Genomic DNA, 20,246 nt, shown 5'->3' on the forward strand with positions numbered 1-20,246 from the left:
ACAGAACAGATGGCTGTAAGAACAGACCAGAGAAACTAAGAACACAGAAGAAGGAGCCAGAACAAATCAGCAGGAAAACAGAGACTGGGGAACTGGGCTTCTAAATGGGAAAAAGACAAACCATAAACAAACACAGTTTAAGGGGGCAGGGCTAAAGATTTAATTATCAAAAGCAAAATGTCAAAATATTTAAAGCATGAGAGAATGGGTTGATGATGCCAGAAAAATAAATGTCTAAATATGTTTGAGAGCATATTTTTGCAGTCCAAATCACTAGGTCATTTTCTATGCACACACTCCATTCCTGCTTATGGGCTATAAATCTCCCATCATCCTCACTGTTAGGAGTTGAGTGTGCCCTCTCTCCCCTACAACACTGACTGTCATGGTGGTATAAAGATGGAAGCCAGGGCCTCACATGAGAAAGTGCTCTACCATGGAAATCTTAATTCCCAGACAGTAGTTCCCTTTTGAATAGTTTTCCTTCCTGTCTTAAGAGGGATTTTGTTTTGTGATATTTTGAGGCAGGGTTTCTCTTTGTAATGACCCTGGCTGTTCTGGAATTTGCTCTGTAGACCAGGCTGGCCTTGAATTCACAGAGATCCACCTGTCTCTACCTCCAGATGCTAGTACTGGGATTAAAGGCGTGTGCCACCACTGCCTGGTTTAAGAGGTCTCTTTGGTAATTTTCCCTTAACATTTCTTACTTTAACATGCTGTGTGATGTAGAATGGAGAAATGAACACTCCTGTTTCTGAAGCATGTGCTGATCCCATTGAACAAGAGTAAAGACCAACAACCCAAATTCTCTGGTTGAATTAAGCAAGCTTTATTTTCTGTCAGACAGGGCTATTTCCCTAAAGCAAGGTTTGAGAGAATAACCCTGAACACAGGAAAAATGAGTTGTTTTTTTTTTTTCCTATAGCCCCAAACTGCAAGGCTAGGGGGTTTCCAAGGACTTTGGAACTTGCAGAACAGCTCAAAATTATCAGGCTGAACATCTTAGCTTATCAGGTATAAAGTGTGGAACATGTTAAATTCCAGAAAATAGGTCAAGACACGGTCAAACTTAAGTTTTACAGAAAACAGGAATGAACTTATTTTGATCTTGTAACAAGATGGCTTCTTAAGATGGAATCAGGATGATCCATCAGGGAGGTTCAAATAACATAAAACTGTAATAGCGTGCAATAATAATAATAACGTTAGCAAAACTGTGCCTATACTTTGCCCAGGCAAAGAGGAGTGGATTGACCTGGAATTGCTTTGTCTGAGGGCAGGGGAAGCTGTAGGAGACGGAAAATCTTAGCCCCTGATCGAGTTTGCCTTCCAATGTATAAATCTCTTAAGTGGCCTGTGAATTCAAAGTAGGAGAAAGGTATTCTCCCCTGCGTCCAGTTACGGTGACTTCTTGGACAAGGTCATTTGCAAAGGTGGCAGTTTGCGCTGGTGACGTCCCTGAGTGCAAGGGGTCCTTCTTGTCACTGTGTTTCCCTTTTGGTCGGCAGTGCAAAGCGGCGAGCATGACCGCATCACCACGGGCAGGGTGGGGAGCACGCACCGGGTACCATTTAATGCATTAGAAAATGACTGCAGCCTGGCACAGTGCGTCACCGAACACGTATCCGTTAAGGACCTAACGCCGCACCGCTACGTGTACTGGTGACCAAACTAACAGGAGCAAAATCCCCCGGCAACACTGCCCGTGGCTTCCAACCCAAAGAACCGGGATTATCTCTGGTCGAATATCTGCGTAATTGCACACCCGGCCAGACAAACCCACCAGTCTAAACCACCACGGATCCCCGCCCCTTCCGGCCATCGCAGCTTCCGGAATGGGCTGGACCTGCGCCGGAAGCGTAGTAGCGCTGCGCTCTTCGCGTGCCCCGGGAGGCTGGATCCTTCCGGAACCGCCAGCTATTAGTGGTCAGCCCCTCAACGCCAGGAACTGCCCTGATTAGTTACTGACGGAACCGCCTTAACCGGTAACGGTCCCGTGAGGTGGGTGCAGCCGCGGTCGCCAGGCGCCCTAGCCCACGGTCACAGCAGCTGGGTATACGTAGCGACCAGTGTTCTGCTCGTGTCGTAGATTATTTAAAAAGAGCAGCTGGAGAGAGAGAGAAAGGCGGAAAGAAAGGCTGGGTCTCACTTTTATTCACGGTGAGGGAACGTTTTGTCACCCACGTATGCAGATGGCAAAAATGCCTACAGAGGAAGATGGGGTGCCGTCTCTTAGAAGGGCAGAAATGGGTGGAAATGACTTCGGTAGTGGGAAGCTGGGAGGCGTTGTCTTCCAGTAGTGAACTATCAGTGGTTGTTTGTTTGATTGTTGGTTTTTTTTTTTTTTTTGGTCACTTTTTGCTAGTATGAGCTCAAAAGATGGTTGAGTGTTATTTAAAGCATCTCTCAGCAAATGACTAAAGCCTCGGGTGGCATGGGAGACCATAGCACGTCCTTCTGCTGGTGTAGAAAGGTCAGAGAGACGAGGCAGACAAGTGGAATGCCCAGGGTGAACATGGCTTGTGGAGTGCAACGGGGTAGAATTAGGAGGCAAGGTTCCTTCTGAGCATGCTCCTGGGAACGATTGGCAAAATAATAAAGAGGACACCATGATCTAATCCGACAACACATCGTATGAGCTGAGACATCTCCTAGTCCAGGTGAACGATGCCAGAAGATTGTCCATCTGTAGGATGTAGGTTTCACGATTATGTGGCTTCCCTGGGGCATTGATAGACTCTGGACAATACACTTTTTCAGGTCCCCATCCACCAGCCCTTCATTGATTTGCCTGCCTACAGACCCATTCTGTCAGAAGAAGGACGATTCCTTGTGTCTCCATGCACCCCAAACCTTTCCCAAGTGGCTCACCTCTTCCCGGTAGATATCATTTCCCTTTTCCTAGGCACCTGTTCTCCAGTGAACCTTCCCCCTCCCTCTGCTTCTCAAGCGTTCTGAGTATACCCATCACTCCAGTGAACCTGCCAAAGGTGTTTTGTCCATAAGTTCTATAACCACTGGGATTGAATTTTCAAACTACTGGGATTGAATTTTTCAGAAACAAGTATTCCAAACATATACAGACTTTTCTCTTGAGTCCGAAGCAATGGAACGTTCTCAACTTCACTGGTGGTACAGAGGTTTTTAAGTGTGGAGGAGGATGTGTGGGTTCTCCACAGTGGCCTTTGATGTCCGAGGAGACCTTGGAATGGGTCCCCCTCTAAAACTGGCAGGTGGCTGTCCTCACCTCTTCTCACGGCAGTGTCCAGGCCCCGTCATCGATTACTGAACCCATCTTTCTAGAAATTCTCTTCCCTTGGTTTCCCTATAATCTCTTTTTAAACTTTCTGTTTCTCTTTTTGTGTTTCAGTCATCCTTGGTGTCTGTTCATCCTCTGTCTCCTCCATATTGTCAGCTGTATCCAGGCAACCACTCTCTACTTGTCATTTTCAGTGAAGACATGCCCAAAGATTTGCTCAAAAAGAACCACAAACTCAGTTAGTCTGGGCAGACCTTTGTGAGTAAATAGGATTATCAGGGAGCCTCTTTGTCCCTCTTCCTCCTCCTTTCTTCTTCTTTCTTCTTCTTCCTCTTCCCAGGGACTTGTACATGCCCGGTGAGAGGTCTGAAGCTAATATCTAATATTTCCAGGTCATTTCTGAGTTTTCTTTAGCTTATCAACCAGACAGCTACTCTTGTACTTTCTTATTTATTTATTTATTTATTTATTGGTGCTGAAGATTGAACCCAGGACATTGCATATACCAGACAACTATCTGCCATTAAATTGTGCCCCTTTCTTAAAAATACTTAGTCCAGGTCAGCCTATAACTGAGATCTTCTCCTTTGCCCCCCAAATGCTCCAGGTACAGGCATGCTGTGATTTCAAGCATGAAAAAGTGAAGTAGCCATTATGAGTCAAGGTGACTTCCCCGGAGGTGCTTCAGACTAAAGATCTATGGAGTTGCTCACGCGAACAGCTTGGGTTCTGTAAGGAGTTGTCAGCCATGGAGTATTGTGTCAGGAGCTTTATTCCGTCACAGCTACAGCTACAGGCGTGTGCTGACATTCCCGCTGCCCATATGTGTGTCTTGAGGGCCATAGTGTTTCATGCATTTTTTTAAAAAAATACCTACATAGGACCAGGAATTGGAAACAGAATGGGATTTGTGCCCCAGTGATTCACAGGTCTGTGGGCGGAGGTTTTGTGATGAACTCTATGCTACAGCTTTGACAAGCAATTTTTTTTTCCTTTTCAAGACTTTTGTTGGCACTGTTGCTAGATTTATTGCCTTGTGCTGTCTTCATTGACAACATCTGGAGACTTGGACTAGTAGTCTGGGTTGCAGGTTCTTCAGTAATAAAATAAGAGCTGAGGTAAATTTTCTCACTTCTGGCATTCAAGAATAGCTTTGGCCAGGTCGTGGTGGCACATGCCTTTAAAGCCAGCACTCAAGAGGCAGAGGCAGGCAGATCTGTGTGAGTTCAAGGCCAGCCTGGGCTACAGAGTGAGTTTCAGGACAGGCTCCAAAGCTACTGTTTGGAAAACCTAAATAAATAAATACAAAAATAAAAAAGAACAGTTTTGGGCTGTGGGTGATCTTTTGCACTCAGTTTCCCCAGTTCTTCCACAAGTGTCCCCTCTCAGGGACCTTCATTCGCTGGCAGCTGGCTGAGTTTTATGGGACAAGCCCAAGGCCATTGGCATGTTTTCCTGGAGAAGCAGGGGGAAGGTACCCTTGTCTCAAGTGCCTCCATTGGGAAGAGGAAAACATGTTCTTTGGAGAAATCTAGTCTTTGCCCCACTGCTTTCCAGGTGAAGTGCTGGGCCACCTGGGCAGGGTAAGCCAGACGGAGGCTCCTGAGCCTTCGCTGCTCACTGCCGGTCAGACCTCCCTAACCTAACTGTCCAGCCCTTCCTTCAGCTCCCCCGGTGACTGGTCCTGACAGGTTGGAGGTGAACCACTTCAGGGAAGATGTGGAGACAGGGCAAGCTGATATCCTCATGGCCATGCCTTAGTCAGGATTACTAATACTGAAGAGACACCATGACCACGACAGCTCTTATAATGGAAAGCATGTCATTGGGGCTGACTTCAGGTTCAGAGGTTCTGTCCCGTTGTCATCACAGCAGGAGGCATGGTGGCAGGAAAGCAGACTAGTGCTGGAGAAGGAGCCAAGAGTCCTACATCTGGGTGGGCAGGCAGCAGGAAGAGTGAGAGGGATACTGGGTCTGGCTTGAGCATCTCAAACCTCAAAGCACACGCCCAGTGACACACTTCCCCCAACAAGGCCATACCAAATAGGGCTACCCCCTATGAGCCTATGGGGGCCGTTATCATTCAAACCAACACAGTCCATCTGGCACCTTAAGAAGTATATGACAGGCTGGGTGCACACCTTTAACCCTAGCACTCAGGAGGCCTGTGCATCTCTGAGTTCAAGGCCAGCCAAGACTGTCACACAAAGAAACCCTGCTTCAAAACACCAAAAAAAAAAAAAAAAAAAAAAAAACCAGAAAAGAAAAAAAGCATATGCCGAAGCTCCTGTGTCCTGGCCTGAGGAAGGAGTCAGGGCCTGGACCAAGTCTTTAGGAGCCTCCTTGCTTGAAACGTCTTATCATAAAGGAAGGAGCTCAGAGTTTGGATTCTGCCCCACAATTCCTCAGACCTGTACAACACAACCCCAAAGCCCATTTCAAACATGAGAGAAATTTTGTTTGCATTGACTTAATGCCTGCTGTATCTCCTGTGTTCCATGTCAGACTGAGTAGCTCGTCTACCAGGTCTTGTCTGCTGATCCTGCTCTAGCGGGATGCCTGATACCCAGATGTCCCACCCCTGAGGGGACAGGAGACGTTGGCACAGTTGGTACTGGGTACACTTGGCTTTGACCCTGCCTTCCCCTACAGCAGTCAGGGACAGCCAGGATGGCATATGTAACCCTAGTGAGCTTCACGCACAGTCCTGGGAAACAGCATCACAGAGCAGCCGTGTAGCCCAGCCTTGCAGTCTCTGTCCTCTAAGCCCTTCAGAGAGTCCACAGCCCAGCAGGCCAGAGTGTACCAGGCTAAAGAGCTGACAGAGGAACGGATATCCTAAGAACGCCCTCCTCAGGTGTACTGTTGAGAGGACCCATTCTTAACTCTGTGACCCATTTGTGAGGAGCTCTTTGAAGAAAGACACTGCCAGTGAGTAGCAGTCGCTGATGACTGGTGCGCTGAGCCTGCCTTCCTTGGAGGAGGGGTACTAAGTGGTACTGATCATGTGAACTTGGTCTTGGGAGTCACCAGTACCTTGCACCTACAGGCTCTAGCAGCATTGGCATTGGCAGCGTCCTGATGTGTTTTGCAGGTGTAACTACCCATCTAGCTTAGACTCCTGAGCCTGGGTCCAGCCAAAGTCTGCAGTTGGGGAATAGAATTTGGAATGAGGCCTGCTTTTGATTTTCTGTCCGAGTGAACTTTTATCCTGTGTGGGCAGCATCAGCATCGTCCCTCCCCTACGGGCAGACTCCTCCTTACATTGTTGTCACACACGCATGGGCTCACTGTCCCACAGCCTCTGATGACATGCTTGCGCTTTTAGGCTGTGATGACATACCAACACACAGGCTGTGATGACATACCAGCACACAGTGAGCATTGCCATTGTGCTGAGCTGGGAAGTGATGCTGAAGCAAAGACTGTTGGGGAGCTGGGGAGAGTGGGATGGGGGTGGCCTCGAGTTGGAGCAACAGTGTGAAACCAGCTCACTGTAGCTTCTCTGTTAGGCTCCACCCTGTCCTACCCCCCTTGAGTTCAGTTTCTTCTGTACCTAGGACAAATGCCTTCCTACCTCTCAGGCCTTACAGCTCTAGCTGGAGGTACAAGTTGGTCTACATATTCTGGATACCATCTTAATTTCAGTGATAACATTGGGGAAATGGAAATAGCATTTTTGAGTGAATGAAAGAAGTTATGCATTCTCATTGAGTCTGCATGCCTGGAAGGTGGTAATTACCTGCTGTCTATTTTTAAAAGATCTAAGCCAGAAGTGGTGGTGTAAATCTGTGATCCTAGTTGTCGGGTGGGTGGGATGGAAGAGAGCAGGAGGATTAAGAATTCAAAGCCAACTTGGGTTACATGAGGGAGAGCCTGTCTCAAAAGATCAACAAACCAACCGGTCAATTAAAAAAGTTAACTTTTCAAAAAGGAAAAGGAATATATCATAATAGTTACTAGAAAAGTCAAGTACCAGTATTTTTATTTGAAGTCCAGATCAGAGCCAAACTGGCTATCCAGGTCCTAAGATTCAAGTAGTGTGGATGTGACCAGCGGAGTAGGCCAAAGCCACTTCCCTGGGGCTGTGTCCTGTCCTGGTGTGTAGCTGATCTCAGGCCTTGCTGACTCTTGACCATTAGCTCCAGGAATCAAGGCCGATGGGTCTGGCGTTGTGGGGACCTCTGCAAACACCATGACCAGAGAGTGTCTATCCATGTGAGGCAAGAAGAAAGTCTGGTTTAACGTGACTCAATAGCTGGCTATTGGTTCAAACCTCTAAAGTCTGACACTGGGCAGTTTATTTTAGGCATTTTTATGTACAGTACACTTTGGGAAAAATTTCCTGGTGTAACAGTCCCATGTGCACAGTAGCGTTTAGGGCATAATTACCCTGAAACTCTTCTCAAAGTGTATGTCACCTCTTCCATAAAGATGAGTTCTATAGATAGACTACATGCATCATCCTAAGGTCCCAGGGGAGGATCTGGCGTGTTCTCCGTCATACAGATAGCACAGAGTTGCCTAGGCTGTTATCCACCTCCACTTCCAGCCCTCTGAGCAGAAAACAGGTTTATGTTTCCTCTCTGTCTCTCTCTGGAAGGGACAGACCTGCACGTTTTAACACTGATTTCTGTGAGCACAAGCACTTGATGCCCTCTGCCTGGCATCCTGCTGTTCCCTGCGGCACAGGACACAGATGCTCAGGAGAGGCTGACCTGACTGTTTGTCTCTCTCTAGGACCCAGGCAGAGATGAGGGAGAGCAACCGGCTGATCCCCAGAGATACCACATCCCTGTAACTATACCAGCACCGCCAGGGCCCGGCCATCTAAACCGTCAGTATCATGGAGCCTCCTGGAGAGAAGCCAGGAGAGGCTGAGGTGCTGAGCATCACACCCCAGCTGCTGAAGTCGCGCTCTGGAGAGTTTGCCCTTGATTCCATCCTATTGCTAAAACTTCGGGGTTTAGGGCTGGTGGACCTAGGCTGTTTGGGGGAATGCCTGAGCCTTGAATGGCTTGACCTATCGGGGAACGCACTTACCCACCTGGGCCCACTAGCATCCCTGCGCCAGCTGGCTGTGCTCAATGTCTCCAACAATCGGCTGACAGGGCTGGAGCCACTGGCGGCCTGTGAAAACCTGCAGAGCCTCAATGTTGCTGGCAACCTGCTGGCCTCTCCTGGCCAACTGCAGTGTCTGGCTGGGCTACAGGGCCTGGAGCACCTAAGACTCCGGGACCCTTTGGCCCGGCTCAGCAACCCGCTGTGTGCCAGTCCTTCCTACTGGGCTGTGGTTCAAGAGCTGCTGCCTGGCCTCAGAGTCATAGACGGGGAACGTGTGAGTGGGCAGGGCAGTGAGCTATACCAGTTATGCCGAGACCTGGACAGCTCCTTGCGCCCCAGCTCCAGCCCAGGCCCCAGAGCCATCGAGGCCCAGCCCTGGGTGGAACCTGGCTACTGGGAATCGTCACCCATACGGAGCAGCACCATTCTGGAAGAGGCCTGTCGGCAGTTTCAGGACACACTGCAGGAATGCCTTGATCTGGACCGCCAGGCCAGTGATATTTTGGCCCAGGCCCAGCAGGCTCTGAACCCCGCAGAAACCACCTCTTCCTTTGTCTTCTGAACGTGCCTCCTAGCCAGGTGTTCTCAGCGTAGTGCTGGTGCCTGCGTCCCTTTCCTGCCCCAAGCCCTTGCCTCTGGTTTTCTCTGGTCACTGACCCTGCAAACTCATTTATCCCTTTCTTGAGAGCATCCTAACTCCTACCCTTCATCTCCCTAAGGACACTTCCTGCCCTCCTTCCACCCAAGCAGGGGCATGCTTTGTGGGTGGCCTCTAACAGGTATCAGAGATTTCCTCACTCTCTGGCAAATATTGCAGTTAGGCCCAGGGCATGCCGATCATGGGCTCTCACTAGTGCCAAGCCTGAGGCTTTGTGGGTAATGTTACTTGCCACCTGCTAACTCTTACTAAACAGTTCTCTGCTCATTTGTGCCATTTCTGGTCTCTTCCTCAGCAAAAGTGTGGCCTTCCATACCTCTGCTTTGGTCTTGTAGGAGATCCCTGCAGTCACCCTCCCTGCCCCTTCCTGGTGCCAGGAAGGAAGAGTGGGCACACACATCTTTAAGCTTTTCTTGTATGTACAGGTTGAACTGAGGGAAGAACAAACACATGGTTGGGAAGGAACAGACCGTAAATTTTATTAGCTTGGAGTATGAAATCTTTGGGAGCTGGTGTCCTTCCACTGGGTTTTGCCACGGCCGTGCAGGAAGGCGGAGTTCTGGAGAAGGGGGACCAGATGAGAGTGAGGGAGGTTGTTTTGACTTGATACTAGCTTTCTTTCAAGTTTCACACAAAACCCATAGCCCAGTTTTCATGCCAAGGGCTCTCTCTCCCCTCCCAATAACCTACCTGTCCAGGGCTTATTTGGGTCTCAGGGCCCTGGAGAAGGCAAACTGTCCAGGGAAGAAGTAGTTGCTGCGGGGGTCCTCGCCACTCTGCGCTACCTTACTGCACTGGGACTCCTGAGATTCCTGTTAGAACCAGTGTCTGCTGTAGCCGTGCCTGGGAGGAGAGGCACCACCGCAAACCCAGGGGAAGGTCCCAGCCACCCCCTGCCCCACTCTCCTTTCCCGCTCCCGGTACTAATCACACAGGCCCACATGTGGTCCGTCTCCAGCCCTCTCCCTAACCTCTGACCCTTCTTACCTGAGGCCCTTGCCTCAGTGTTGGACAGTGGACCATCCGGCCCAGAACTTTACCCTTGGGGTCCAGTTTGATGCAGGCCAGGCATTTCCGCTTTCTCTGGGGAGGAGAGTATGAGAGAAGGAAAAGGGAGTGAGGGAGCCTGAGTTTCAGGGTGGGGACTGGCCTGCTTGGTATCCCTAGAGTGGATGGATTTGAATACTTGGTCTCCAGTTGGAGGAAGGTTTAGGTTTGACTTTGATGGAGGAAGTATGTCACTGGGACAGACTTTGAGAGTTTAAAGCCTTATACCACTCCCAATTCACTCTTTCTGCTTCCTGCTTGCTAGAGATTCTCTCAGCTTTTTGCTCTGGCTGCCGTGCCTGCTGGTGGCCATGTCTCCCTGCCATGATGGACTTTTATGCCCCTGGAACCATGAGACAAACCTTTCCTACTATTAGTTGGTTTTGGTCATGGTGTTTTATCACAGCAACAGAGATATAACTAATCCAAGGAGCAGGGGGGGGGGGATATGCAAGCCAGATAGACATGCAGCTTACCCTGGGATGGGAGATTCTTAGAAGTTCTCGTCTTTGGACAGTTGGACACTACTTTAAGAAATAGCCCAGGCTGATCTAGAACTTGTGGTTCACCTGCTTTAATTTCCCTAATGCTGGAATTTCAAGTATATGCTACCCTGCCTTGCCTGCAGACTGCAGTACCTGCGCAGAGATCACTCCTGTGTGAGCATGCGTGTGTGAACTGCTCATATGGAGTACACTGCATGGGTGTATTCACAAGTGCCTGTGTGAATGTGCAAACATGTATAAAGGCAAGAATCTTCTCCAGATGGTGTCTGTCTCTGTTTCTCTCTGGTGTGTGTGTGTGTGTGTGTGTGTGTGTGTGTGTGTGTGTATTATGTCAGATAAGGGCGTTTGGGTATCCTGCTATATCACTCTGCTTTATTCCCTTGGAATAAAATCTCTCACTGAACCTGGAGTTAGGCTGGTAGCCAACAAGCCTTGAGTATCCTCGTGTCCCTTCCCACTACTGTGCAGGAGTTACAGGCTTGTATAGCCATGCCCGACTGTTTTCATATGGGTGCTTGGGATTCAAGCTTAGGTCCTCATGCTTGCCCAGCAAGGGCCTTTACCTTGTCCTCATATTTGTATTTCCACCTTAAGACCTGATATGAATAAAAGGTCCTAGAACGAAGATCTTGTAAATCACCAGTATAACCCAGTCCCTTCCCTTAACTGATGAAGGGAACCAAGACCTTCAGTGACCCCACAAAGCTGTTAGAAACCAAGAAACATAACCCAAAGTGCTGCACCTTCAGCCCAGAGGTAGCTCCATAGCAGCAATGTCACCCGCAGGGTGGCTGATGACTGAACCCCTGTGGTGAGCTGGCTCTAGCCTGGTTGGTCCCCCAGATGGAGAGATTTCTCTCTTCCTTGCAGACAGCCCCAGTGATGAGCATAGCCTCTCGGGGCTCCGGTTCCTACCCAGGCAGCCTGTCTCATCAAAGGAGCCCTTTCACTCACCCCGTTTGGCTTGATTTTGCACTCGGGTTTTTTCCAGTCCTTCTTGTGGCAGCTGGTCTGCTGGAGCTTAAATTCCAACCTCACAAAGGTGCCCGCCGAGAAGATCTACAGACAGACAGACAAAGAAGGCCAGCAGGTAATTCCTGGGTGTCTTTCTCCTCCCCCAAACACCATAACTTAGATCTGGCACAGCCTAGGAGGATGTCTGCCTGGTAGCCTTTCCCAGCAAAGCTTTCTGGATATCACTGGTCTCCAGGGCTTCAGCCCTTCGTTCCCTGCCCAGTCACAGGACTCACCGTTTCCTCAGCGCTGTCCACGCCGGTCTCCTGGAAGGCCCACTGCACAGGTGGGTGTTTGTGGAACTCCTCCAGGGCCACCTGCAGGCCCCTGCGCTGTGTCTCACTGAGCTCCGGCTCTGTCCCGTGGATGCCCACCAGGCCTAGCCACAGGGCCAGGGAGATGAACAGGCACTTCATGGCTCCTCCTCAGCCCTGGTGCTGCAAAGACAGCATGTAGTCTTCAGCTCTTAGAGCTGGGGTGAGGGTGAGGGCACCTTCTCCCCTGACCTACTCCTGGGGCCAGAAGTGCCCCTTGCCACTACTAATCCAACTAGCCTTTCCCACTCTGCAAGGCCTTGTTCCCTGGTGACCACAAAGTTTTAGAGTTCCCTGCCAACAGCCCCAGCAAGTAGTCCTGCTGGCTATGACCACTATAGCCTCTTTTCTGAGCCATTTTCTCCTTCCTCTGGGTCTTCCCCACATCTCCCAAATCCCCAGCCCCTCTCTGGTACCTTGAAGAATATCAGGTTTGCTGCTGTAGCAAGGCCTTTCCCTGTGTGGTCCCTGGAGCAGCTCCCTGGAAGCTGTCCCTCTCACCCTCTCATCTCCCTTTTCTCTGCTCTCTTGGTCCCACAGCCCCGCCTTTCCCCACTGACCCTTCTCCCAGAGTCCGGAGTTTTGGAGTTTCCCGTTTCCCAAAGTCCCCTGACCTTCCTCTTGGATTGGGCCAAAGGAGGGGGAGGGGAGGGCCTGGAGCACCAAATAAGACAGGCTGCAGGCTGAATATTTTTCAGAAGACGTAAATGTGGGAGGACATGCCAGCTCAGGGAGGGTGGGAACTGCAAAATGCTTAACCCTCCCCGCACCAGGGTTGCAGCTGCCATCAAGACAACTGTGCCCAGGAGTGGGTGTCCTTTCACCCTTGCCCCAACCTGGCCCTGGGTTCTCTAGTATCAGACAGATCTTCCCTCCTCTGTGTCTTTCTAATTCTTCCAGCACATGACTTTGGTCACCCGAAGGAGTGCCTTCTGGAAGAACCCTGCTTGAACAGGTGATCTTCCACTAGAAAGCCACAGGTGGGGAAACTGAGGCTCCTTTGGTACCAAGGTAGCAGGTTTATTGCTTCAGCTTGTCTCATGTGCAGTGAGAGAACTGCTGTCACTGGCTAGCTGCCTTCGTCTCCCTCCAGGCAGGCCTCTCCTGTCGCCTTTTTCCTGACCACTCACTCACTCACTCACTCACTCACTCACTCTCACTCATGTAGGCCTGGTGTCAGTCTCTCCCTTGCAGAGGCTCCAAGTGGACCCTCCCTCCTGCAGTCCTGCCTGCAGCCTCACTCCATGGACCCTCCACCCACCCCCAGGTCTCCACATGTAGACCCGCTAGCCTGGGTGTGCTTCCACCTACCCAGTGTCTCCCTTTGAACTGCCATTTGACCCTTGACCCCGACTCCAGCTAGATGGCCAAAGATTTGAGCAAGTGCAGACATCTTATGTTACTGCTTCCTGCTTGAGGTTGAGAAGCCTTTCCAGGTCTGTGTTGGCGAGGTGGACCATTCCCCTGGGAGCTGAAGGGCTGTTGGGCTCCAGAAGGTTATTTTACAGACCCAGCTGCCCAGAGCTGCCCTTTCCTTCCAGGGTGCTGGAAATCCCTAGCCGAGACTCTCCTATCAGTAAACTCTTTCCAGCATGCACCCTGAGCAGGGAAGACTCCTGCAAGGATGTCGTTCTTGTTGGCGCCACATGCTAGTTTTCCTGGTCGTTCCTGAGGTCCCATCCTAAGTGAAATGACTTAAGGTCTCATAGAGCTGTTGGGGTGTTAGGAGCCTTCACATAGGACAGAATGGTCTGCTGACACTCAAAAAGGAAGGAGTGACATGTCCAAACACTGGCTCAGCTTCTGGGCACCTTGAGCAAATGGGAAAAGCCTGGGACTGTGTAGCATTGTCAGTCCCTTTCATTCCCTAGGTTTGTTGTCTGAGACCTGAGGGCCAAAGTGTGTTCCCTCTCAGGCCCATTAAGTAGGTTCTGCTGTAAGTCCCCAATTACACAGACAAGAATAGTGAAAGCAGAAAAAAGATTTACTCGAGGTGGCCATATTGGGAAGAAGATAAAGAGCTTCAGTGACCCTAAAGTCTGTCTTCCAGAAATTGACATAAAGTTTAGATTACATTTTTAAAAGGTATTTTGTTATTTTTGTGTATGAATGTTTCGCCCATGTGTATGTCTCTATACCACATGTACATGCCTATAGTTTACAGAGTCAAGAAGAGGGTTTCAGATCATCTGGAACTAGAGTTATACAAGACTGTGAGCCACCATGTGGGTGTTGGGAACCAGACCTCGGTACTCTGAAAGAATATCCAATGTTTAACCACTGAGCATCTCAGTCCATGAAATTCAGTTTCAAATAGATTGCGAGGGACGTGCATATTTAGGAGTCTTGGTCAACATGTAGTCCAACCCAGGTCACACTCATCACCGAGCCATCAATGCCTCCTCTAGTCACATTTGTAAGATGTTCTGATAAGTTGCCAGAACTGTGGGAAATCTTTCTGAGCGATCAGTTCCTCCTGGCTGGCACCAGGTTCCAATCTTTTCTTCCCTTCAAACTTGAGGTTCTGTTGCAATGCAGTCCTCTGTCCTCCCGACTGTTACAGTTCTGTACTGCTGGGGGCCAGGGCGGGGCAGCCTCCTGCAGCACAGGGCTTGGAAAGGAATCCACAGAGTCCACGGGAAAAAGACACTCACACTCTTGACAGCTTCCTTCTTTAGTCTTTGTTCTTCACATGTTCTTTCTCTTTCTGTGTTCTTTCTACTGTATACTTTCTTTCTGCAGCTTATATACTTACAAAGCAACAAAGTTTTTCAGGCAATATGGCACGACCTGGAGTCAGATATAGGGGTTAACGCTGAAGATCAGAGAAGCAGAACAACCAGCCACTAGCTCTTACCTCTGCCTCAGACTGAAAGGGCAACCCTGTTCCCACGAATCCTCAGACTGAATGCTCTCTCTGTGAAGCCTCATACTGCATCCTCCAACAGAACCCTCAGACTGCACTGAGCCCTCGTCTTCTCCGCCTTATATTCCCCTCTCTGCCCAGCCATATCACTTCTGTCCCCACCTTCCTGGTGCTGGGATTAAAGGTGTGAGCCACCACCACCACCTGGTTCTGTTTCTCTTTGAAACTGGATCAAATTTGTGTAGCCCAGGGTGGCCTTGAACTCACAGGGATCCCTCTGCCTTTGTCTCCTGAGTGCTGGGATTAAAGATTTGTGTCTGGCCTCTATGGCTAACTAGTGGTTTAGCTCTGCACTCTTTTCTTCAGGTTAACTAATCTAACAAATAAAGTTAGATTACGAACAAAATATCACTACAAGACAATATAGGAATTACAATGTGGCTGCATTCTGTTTTTCAAGTGAACGATTACAATGAATACAAAACAAACAGTAAAAACAGCATGTTTTCCATATCCCTTACATGATTAAACATTTTACATGTTACAAGTGAAAAATAAATTATCCCAAGAACCCACATACATTCATACCCAAGCAACTTGTTACAGATTAACGTGTGGGCAAGCAAGGCATTCTTCTCAGTCAGGTCTTTTACTGGTAAATTGCATTTTGCAGTTACAAAGAAAGGGCCAGTTACTTTATTACTTATCTTGAAAGGTAATCTGATAAAGGAATCACAAACCTAAACTTTTATATATGAAAAAGAATCAGTGCTACTTTAAATCTTAGGGTACATACCCACTCATTAATAGTTTTTTATGTCAGGATATTGAGGATAGAAATAGATATAAGGAGTTAATCATCACCTTTGGTCATGAACCAATCCTAGCAAGAAAGGTATGTCAGCCGGTGATGATTGGGCTGCTTTGTTCTTGTTCCCTGACCTTCAACTATGTGTCTTTCTAAAACTTTAGATTGTCTTTTGGGTTTTTCACTTTAAAGTTATTTAACAAAACCATCTTAGTCTAACTTTGTTATTTTCAAAGCTTTGTTTCAGCTATAATGCACTCTGAGATCTGTGAACACATCTCCCAACATTAAGGTCGAAAGAATTTAAAATGGCTGGGCTACTGGGACTCAACCGTTTTTTCTTAATCATTAACCTGAGCTACAATCTATTCAGCTCCTTAGGTAAAACTCACAGGCCCTGACTGTGAGACATATCCTTGTATTTATTTTTATTCATCAAAACTCTGTATAGGTTGTCATTATAATTATTGACTTAGACAATACAGCTTAGACAGGGGTCATCTTCTTGGCAATTCACAGATAAAAATGCCCAGTAGAACGGGATGTTTCCAAGAGATAAACACTATATTACAGGCAGTGGAGATCTCCCCCCATCCACTCACACCATGCTAGATACCAGAGGAATATTGCAGTAACAAGCATGTAAAGTCACAGCAGAAGCAAAAGACATTCTGTAGTCTCATGGACTGGCCTAAACGAGGTTTACCCATCAGAAGTTGCCTCCCGGCCGGCCAACCTTGAACTTTAATCACCACCTGCTGCTCCTCTGCTATGGCCATTGGCAGTTCTAAGTCCTAACAAAGCCAGGCCCCTGGAACAGGATCTCACTCAGGCTTCCCAGTGTCTCAGACTGTCTCTCTGTCTGAAAGATGGGGTCACGATCCCTTTGAGTTGTTGAGGATGGAATGGGAAACTTCGGGAAAGTGGCTGGCTGGTAGAGTTGGGCATAAAGATCTCTCCATATGTTGTTTACACCTTGCCAGGATTCTTCATATAGAGCTAAGGGCTCCTATACCTTGTGCTCCGAGGGTACCAGCAAGATCGTCAGTACCGAGAACCCATCACTGGCATGTAAGTCTGCAGCTGTAGTGAGCAGAGATGAGAGATGGTGACCAGTTTTGCTTCTGCTGCTGTGCTAAAACACCCTGAGAAAAGCAACTTTGAGGGAGTGAGGGTTCATTCTGTGTGCGGTTCCAGGCGATAGTCCATCACTGTGGGGTAGTCAGGCAGGGTCTCGGAGCAGCTAGTCACACCCACAGTCAAGAACACAGTGGGAACATGTCCACTCCTCAGTAGCTTTCTCTACTCATTCCTGTATAACTCAGGAACCAAACCCAGAAAGTGGGCTCTGCCATGTCACACCGGTTCATAATGAAGACAATCCCCCAGACACGCCCACAGGCCAACCTGATACATACAGTCCACCACTGAAGCTCTTCCCAGGTGACTGTGGGTTGTGTCACACTGGCAACTAACACCAACCACCACAGATGGCAACTGTGTTTCCCAAGAGCTTTGGTTTCCAGGGTCAATAGGCCCACATGTGGCAAATGTTTCCCAACCCAAGGCCCCATGATGAGTGATGCCCTGGGAGTGGTGACCAGAAAAGACTTCCAGTATGGGACTTGAGCTGAGAAAGATGGCAGCTGCATCCTGCATGTGGAGAGGCATGAGAACAAGGGACACCGTCCTAGGATGAGAGGGAAAGGCTGGGAGCAGGGTGGTGGGAATATGTTGTAGGCGGCTGCTTGTTTGTTCCCAGCTGCTCAACCCCGAAATAATCACTCAGAAACCATATTATTTGCCATACTGTTTGGCCAATAGCTAAAGCATATTTTTGGCTAACTCTTATATCTTAATTTAATCCATTTCTATTAATCTGTGTATTGCCATGTGGCTTTGGCTTACCAGATAAAATTCCATCTGGTGTGTGTCTCTGGCAGGGCTACATGGCCTCTCACTAACTCTGCCTTCTTTCTCCCAGCATTCAGTTTAGTTTTTCCCACCTAATTCTATTTTGCCCTATGCAGGCCACAGATGGTTTCTTTATTAAACAATGGTATTCACAGCATACAGAAGGGAATCCCACATCCCTTCCCCTCTTCCGTCTAAATAAAAAGGAAGGTTTTAACTTTAACATAACAAGATTACATACAACAAAACAGGTATCAAGCAAGAATTACAGTTACAATATATATCTGCTTTATCTATTATCGTAACTAAGGAAAACTATAACTATCTACGCTTCAACTCCGTCAAAGACTCCAGAAGGATATAATATTACCTAAGTAAACAGGAAATGCATTGTAAGCAACTTCCAAAACTCTAGAATTGACAGAGACATCTCGCTGCCTGAACAGTCACTCAAAGTTTTTCTGTAACGTTGGGGCAACCATCTTCAGCCTACAGGCCCATAGTATCCAGCAGACATTTCTATGAAGCAGGAAATTTCAGACAGTTCTGCCTATATTGGCAGTGTGTCAGTCACTTTCTTCTGTGTCCTGAAGAGTGTCTGGCAGACTCTTTCATGAAGCAGGAACCCTGAATGATCATCTCACCTTTAGGCAAGTTCAGCAGTCATTTCTCTGTGGGTCCTGTATATCTAGTTCACACAGCATAACATAAGCAGTCTAGGCAAGAGCAATTTCTTACCCAAATGGCTAACAAACTCCATGAGGAGCCTCTTCGATGACCATCATCCTCTTGAAGTAACTTGGTGCTGCCAGGAGCAGATGCGTCTCATGGTCATGGAAAGTCCTAAGTTCTTAAAACATTTTAAATGCCATATTCTGAAGGTCTCTGAAAGATTTGAAGAAAACCTATCTAATTGAAATATATCTCTATATATGTAGAAAACCTAACATGATTGCAAGCTTGACTATTATGGATGACTCTGTATTAACCTGTATTAGAGAAGCCACAAAGCCCCGCCAGAGGCAGATGCTGGAATTTTACCCAGTAAGCCACAGCCTCGTGGCGATATACAGATTAATGGAGATGGGTTAATTTAAGAAATGAGTTAGCCAGAAATATGCTTAAGCTATTGGCCAAAGAGTATTGCAAATACTCTTTGTTCTGTGTGATTATTTTGGTACTGAGCACCGGGAACAAACAAACAGCCTCCCTACAACAGGAAAGGATGGCGAAACCTCTGTTATGACTGTGGGTAATGACTACACCACATCCCCTCCAGTTCTAGTGCTTAGATGCCTGTGCTCTCTGTTCTTCTAGCTGGAAGTGATTTGACCTTGATGCAAAGGCTGCCAGTTTGAAAATTACCTGTCCATGTAAATTCACTGATTCTTAAAAGAATCTCAATTCAGCATTATAAATATACATTTAAAACATTTCATTTTGGTTTTTTTTGATTTTTTTATTTTTATTTGTTTTTATATTTATTTATTTATTTATTTATTACCTTCTACTCTAGTAGTAAAGTTCTACGCGGATCTACAGTGGAATGGTGGGAGGTCGTGTGTAGGTCATTCTGCAGGCCACCAGGGGGCGCTGACTGATGGTCACAGAACTACTTACAGTGCCAGGCCGGGAATCGAACTTGGGTCCTCGGGCGGAGCGGTCGGGGGGAGGGGGCTCTGCCCCCTGAGCCATCTCTCTGGCTGGTAAAACATTGCATTTTTGGTACTCGAGAGAGGACTCAGTACTTAAGAGTGTTGGCAGATCTTCCCGAGGTCCCGAGTTCAGCTCTCAGAATTCGTTTCAGGCAGCATAACTGTCTGTAACTCCATGTTCCAGGACCTCTGACCTTCGAGAGCACTTACACTCACAAACCCAGACACACAATTATAATCTTTAAAAAATAAACTGTTAACAGCCCAGTCACACTAGCCACATTCAGTCCAGCGACTCAAATGTGGGTGCCGGCTGCCTTATTGGATGGTAAATAATACAAAAAGCTATCAATCATGTGATTTAAAACTAAAAATGAATCATATATATCTACTGTATGTATTGATGTATGGGATCTTTCTTTTTTTTCTTTTTTTCTTTTTTATTAAATTATAAAAGTTTCCATTTCAGCCCCTCCTCCCAACACCCTCCCACTCCCCCCACTCCCTCTCCTCCTCCCTCTCCATCCCCTAGAGCAGTCAGGGTTTCCTGCCCTGTGGGAAGTTCAAGTTCCTCCCCGCTCCCTCCAGGTCCAGGGAAGGTGAGAGTCCAAACAGACTGGAGCGCCAAAATCCAGTATATGCAGAGGAAGCAAGTCCCAGTGTCATTGTCAATGGCTTTTCAAAAAGGCTCCGGGCCAGCCACATTCAGAGAATCTGGTTGGATCACGTCCTCGTTCAGTCCCAGTCCAACAGGCCTTGGTGAACTCTCATTATATCAGTCCCCTTGTATCAGTGGGTGCTTGCATCCCTCACAGTCCTGATTACTTTTTTTATTTTCTTCATCCTTCTGCTCCTCATTTGGACCGTGGAGTGCTCAGTTCGGTGTTCCAATATGGGTCTCCATCTGTATCGCCATCCAACGTCGGATGAAGGTTTCCTGTGCCCTTGCCTTCTTTGCTCACGTTCTCTTTCCTTCTGCCTCTCATTTGGACCTAGGGAGCTAGGTCCAGTGTTCCAACGTGGTTCTCCGCCTCCATCTCCATCCATCACCAGATGAGGGTTCCCTCCTCCAATGGAAGTCTGCTAGAAGTTCACTCTCTCTTGCTGGCCAGGAATGTGATTGAGCTGAGACAGGGCTTGC

General features: G+C 48.1%; 2 protein-coding genes across 8 annotated transcripts; one reads left to right on the top strand and one right to left on the bottom strand.

Annotated features, from left to right (window-relative positions):
* Positions 1 to 1,828: 1,828 nt before the first annotated feature.
* On the top strand, positions 1,829 to 10,792 carry Lrrc61 (leucine rich repeat containing 61). 6 transcript variants are annotated; one of them, XR_014999990.2, is made up of 3 exons: positions 1,829 to 2,001; positions 3,371 to 3,517; positions 3,867 to 4,580. XR_014999990.2 is itself a non-coding variant. In XM_085683939.2 (3 exons), the coding sequence occupies exon 3, from the start codon at positions 8,106 to 8,108 to the stop codon at positions 8,883 to 8,885; it is 780 nt and encodes a 259-aa protein (XP_085540065.2). In that variant the 5' UTR covers positions 1,838 to 2,001; positions 3,371 to 3,517; positions 8,000 to 8,105; the 3' UTR covers positions 8,886 to 10,792. The 6 variants fall into 6 exon arrangements, 5 of the variants coding, with proteins under 5 accessions (XP_085540065.2, XP_085540064.2, XP_085540066.2 ...); XM_085683939.2 differs by lacking the exon at positions 3,867 to 4,580 and adding an exon at positions 8,000 to 10,792 and having other exon boundaries at positions 1,838 to 2,001; XM_085683941.2 differs by lacking the exons at positions 1,829 to 2,001; positions 3,867 to 4,580 and adding exons at positions 2,010 to 2,160; positions 8,000 to 10,792.
* Positions 9,436 to 12,571, bottom strand: Rarres2 (retinoic acid receptor responder 2). 2 transcript variants are annotated; one of them, XM_085683945.1, is made up of 6 exons: positions 12,423 to 12,571; positions 11,785 to 11,985; positions 11,489 to 11,593; positions 9,969 to 10,064; positions 9,672 to 9,793; positions 9,436 to 9,540 (listed from the first exon to the last, which is right to left on the bottom strand). In XM_085683945.1, the coding sequence occupies exons 2-5, from the start codon at positions 11,962 to 11,964 to the stop codon at positions 9,683 to 9,685; spliced, it is 492 nt and encodes a 163-aa protein (XP_085540071.1). In that variant the 5' UTR covers positions 11,965 to 11,985; positions 12,423 to 12,571; the 3' UTR covers positions 9,436 to 9,540; positions 9,672 to 9,682. The 2 variants fall into 2 exon arrangements, with proteins under 2 accessions (XP_085540071.1, XP_085540070.1); XM_085683944.2 differs by lacking the exon at positions 12,423 to 12,571 and adding an exon at positions 12,279 to 12,416.
* Between the last annotated feature and the right edge of the window lie 7,675 nt (positions 12,572 to 20,246).

Source organism: Myodes glareolus, chromosome 25, assembly GCF_982192425.1.
Source record: "Myodes glareolus chromosome 25, mMyoGla1.1, whole genome shotgun sequence".
Lineage (NCBI taxonomy): Eukaryota > Metazoa > Chordata > Mammalia > Rodentia > Cricetidae > Myodes > Myodes glareolus.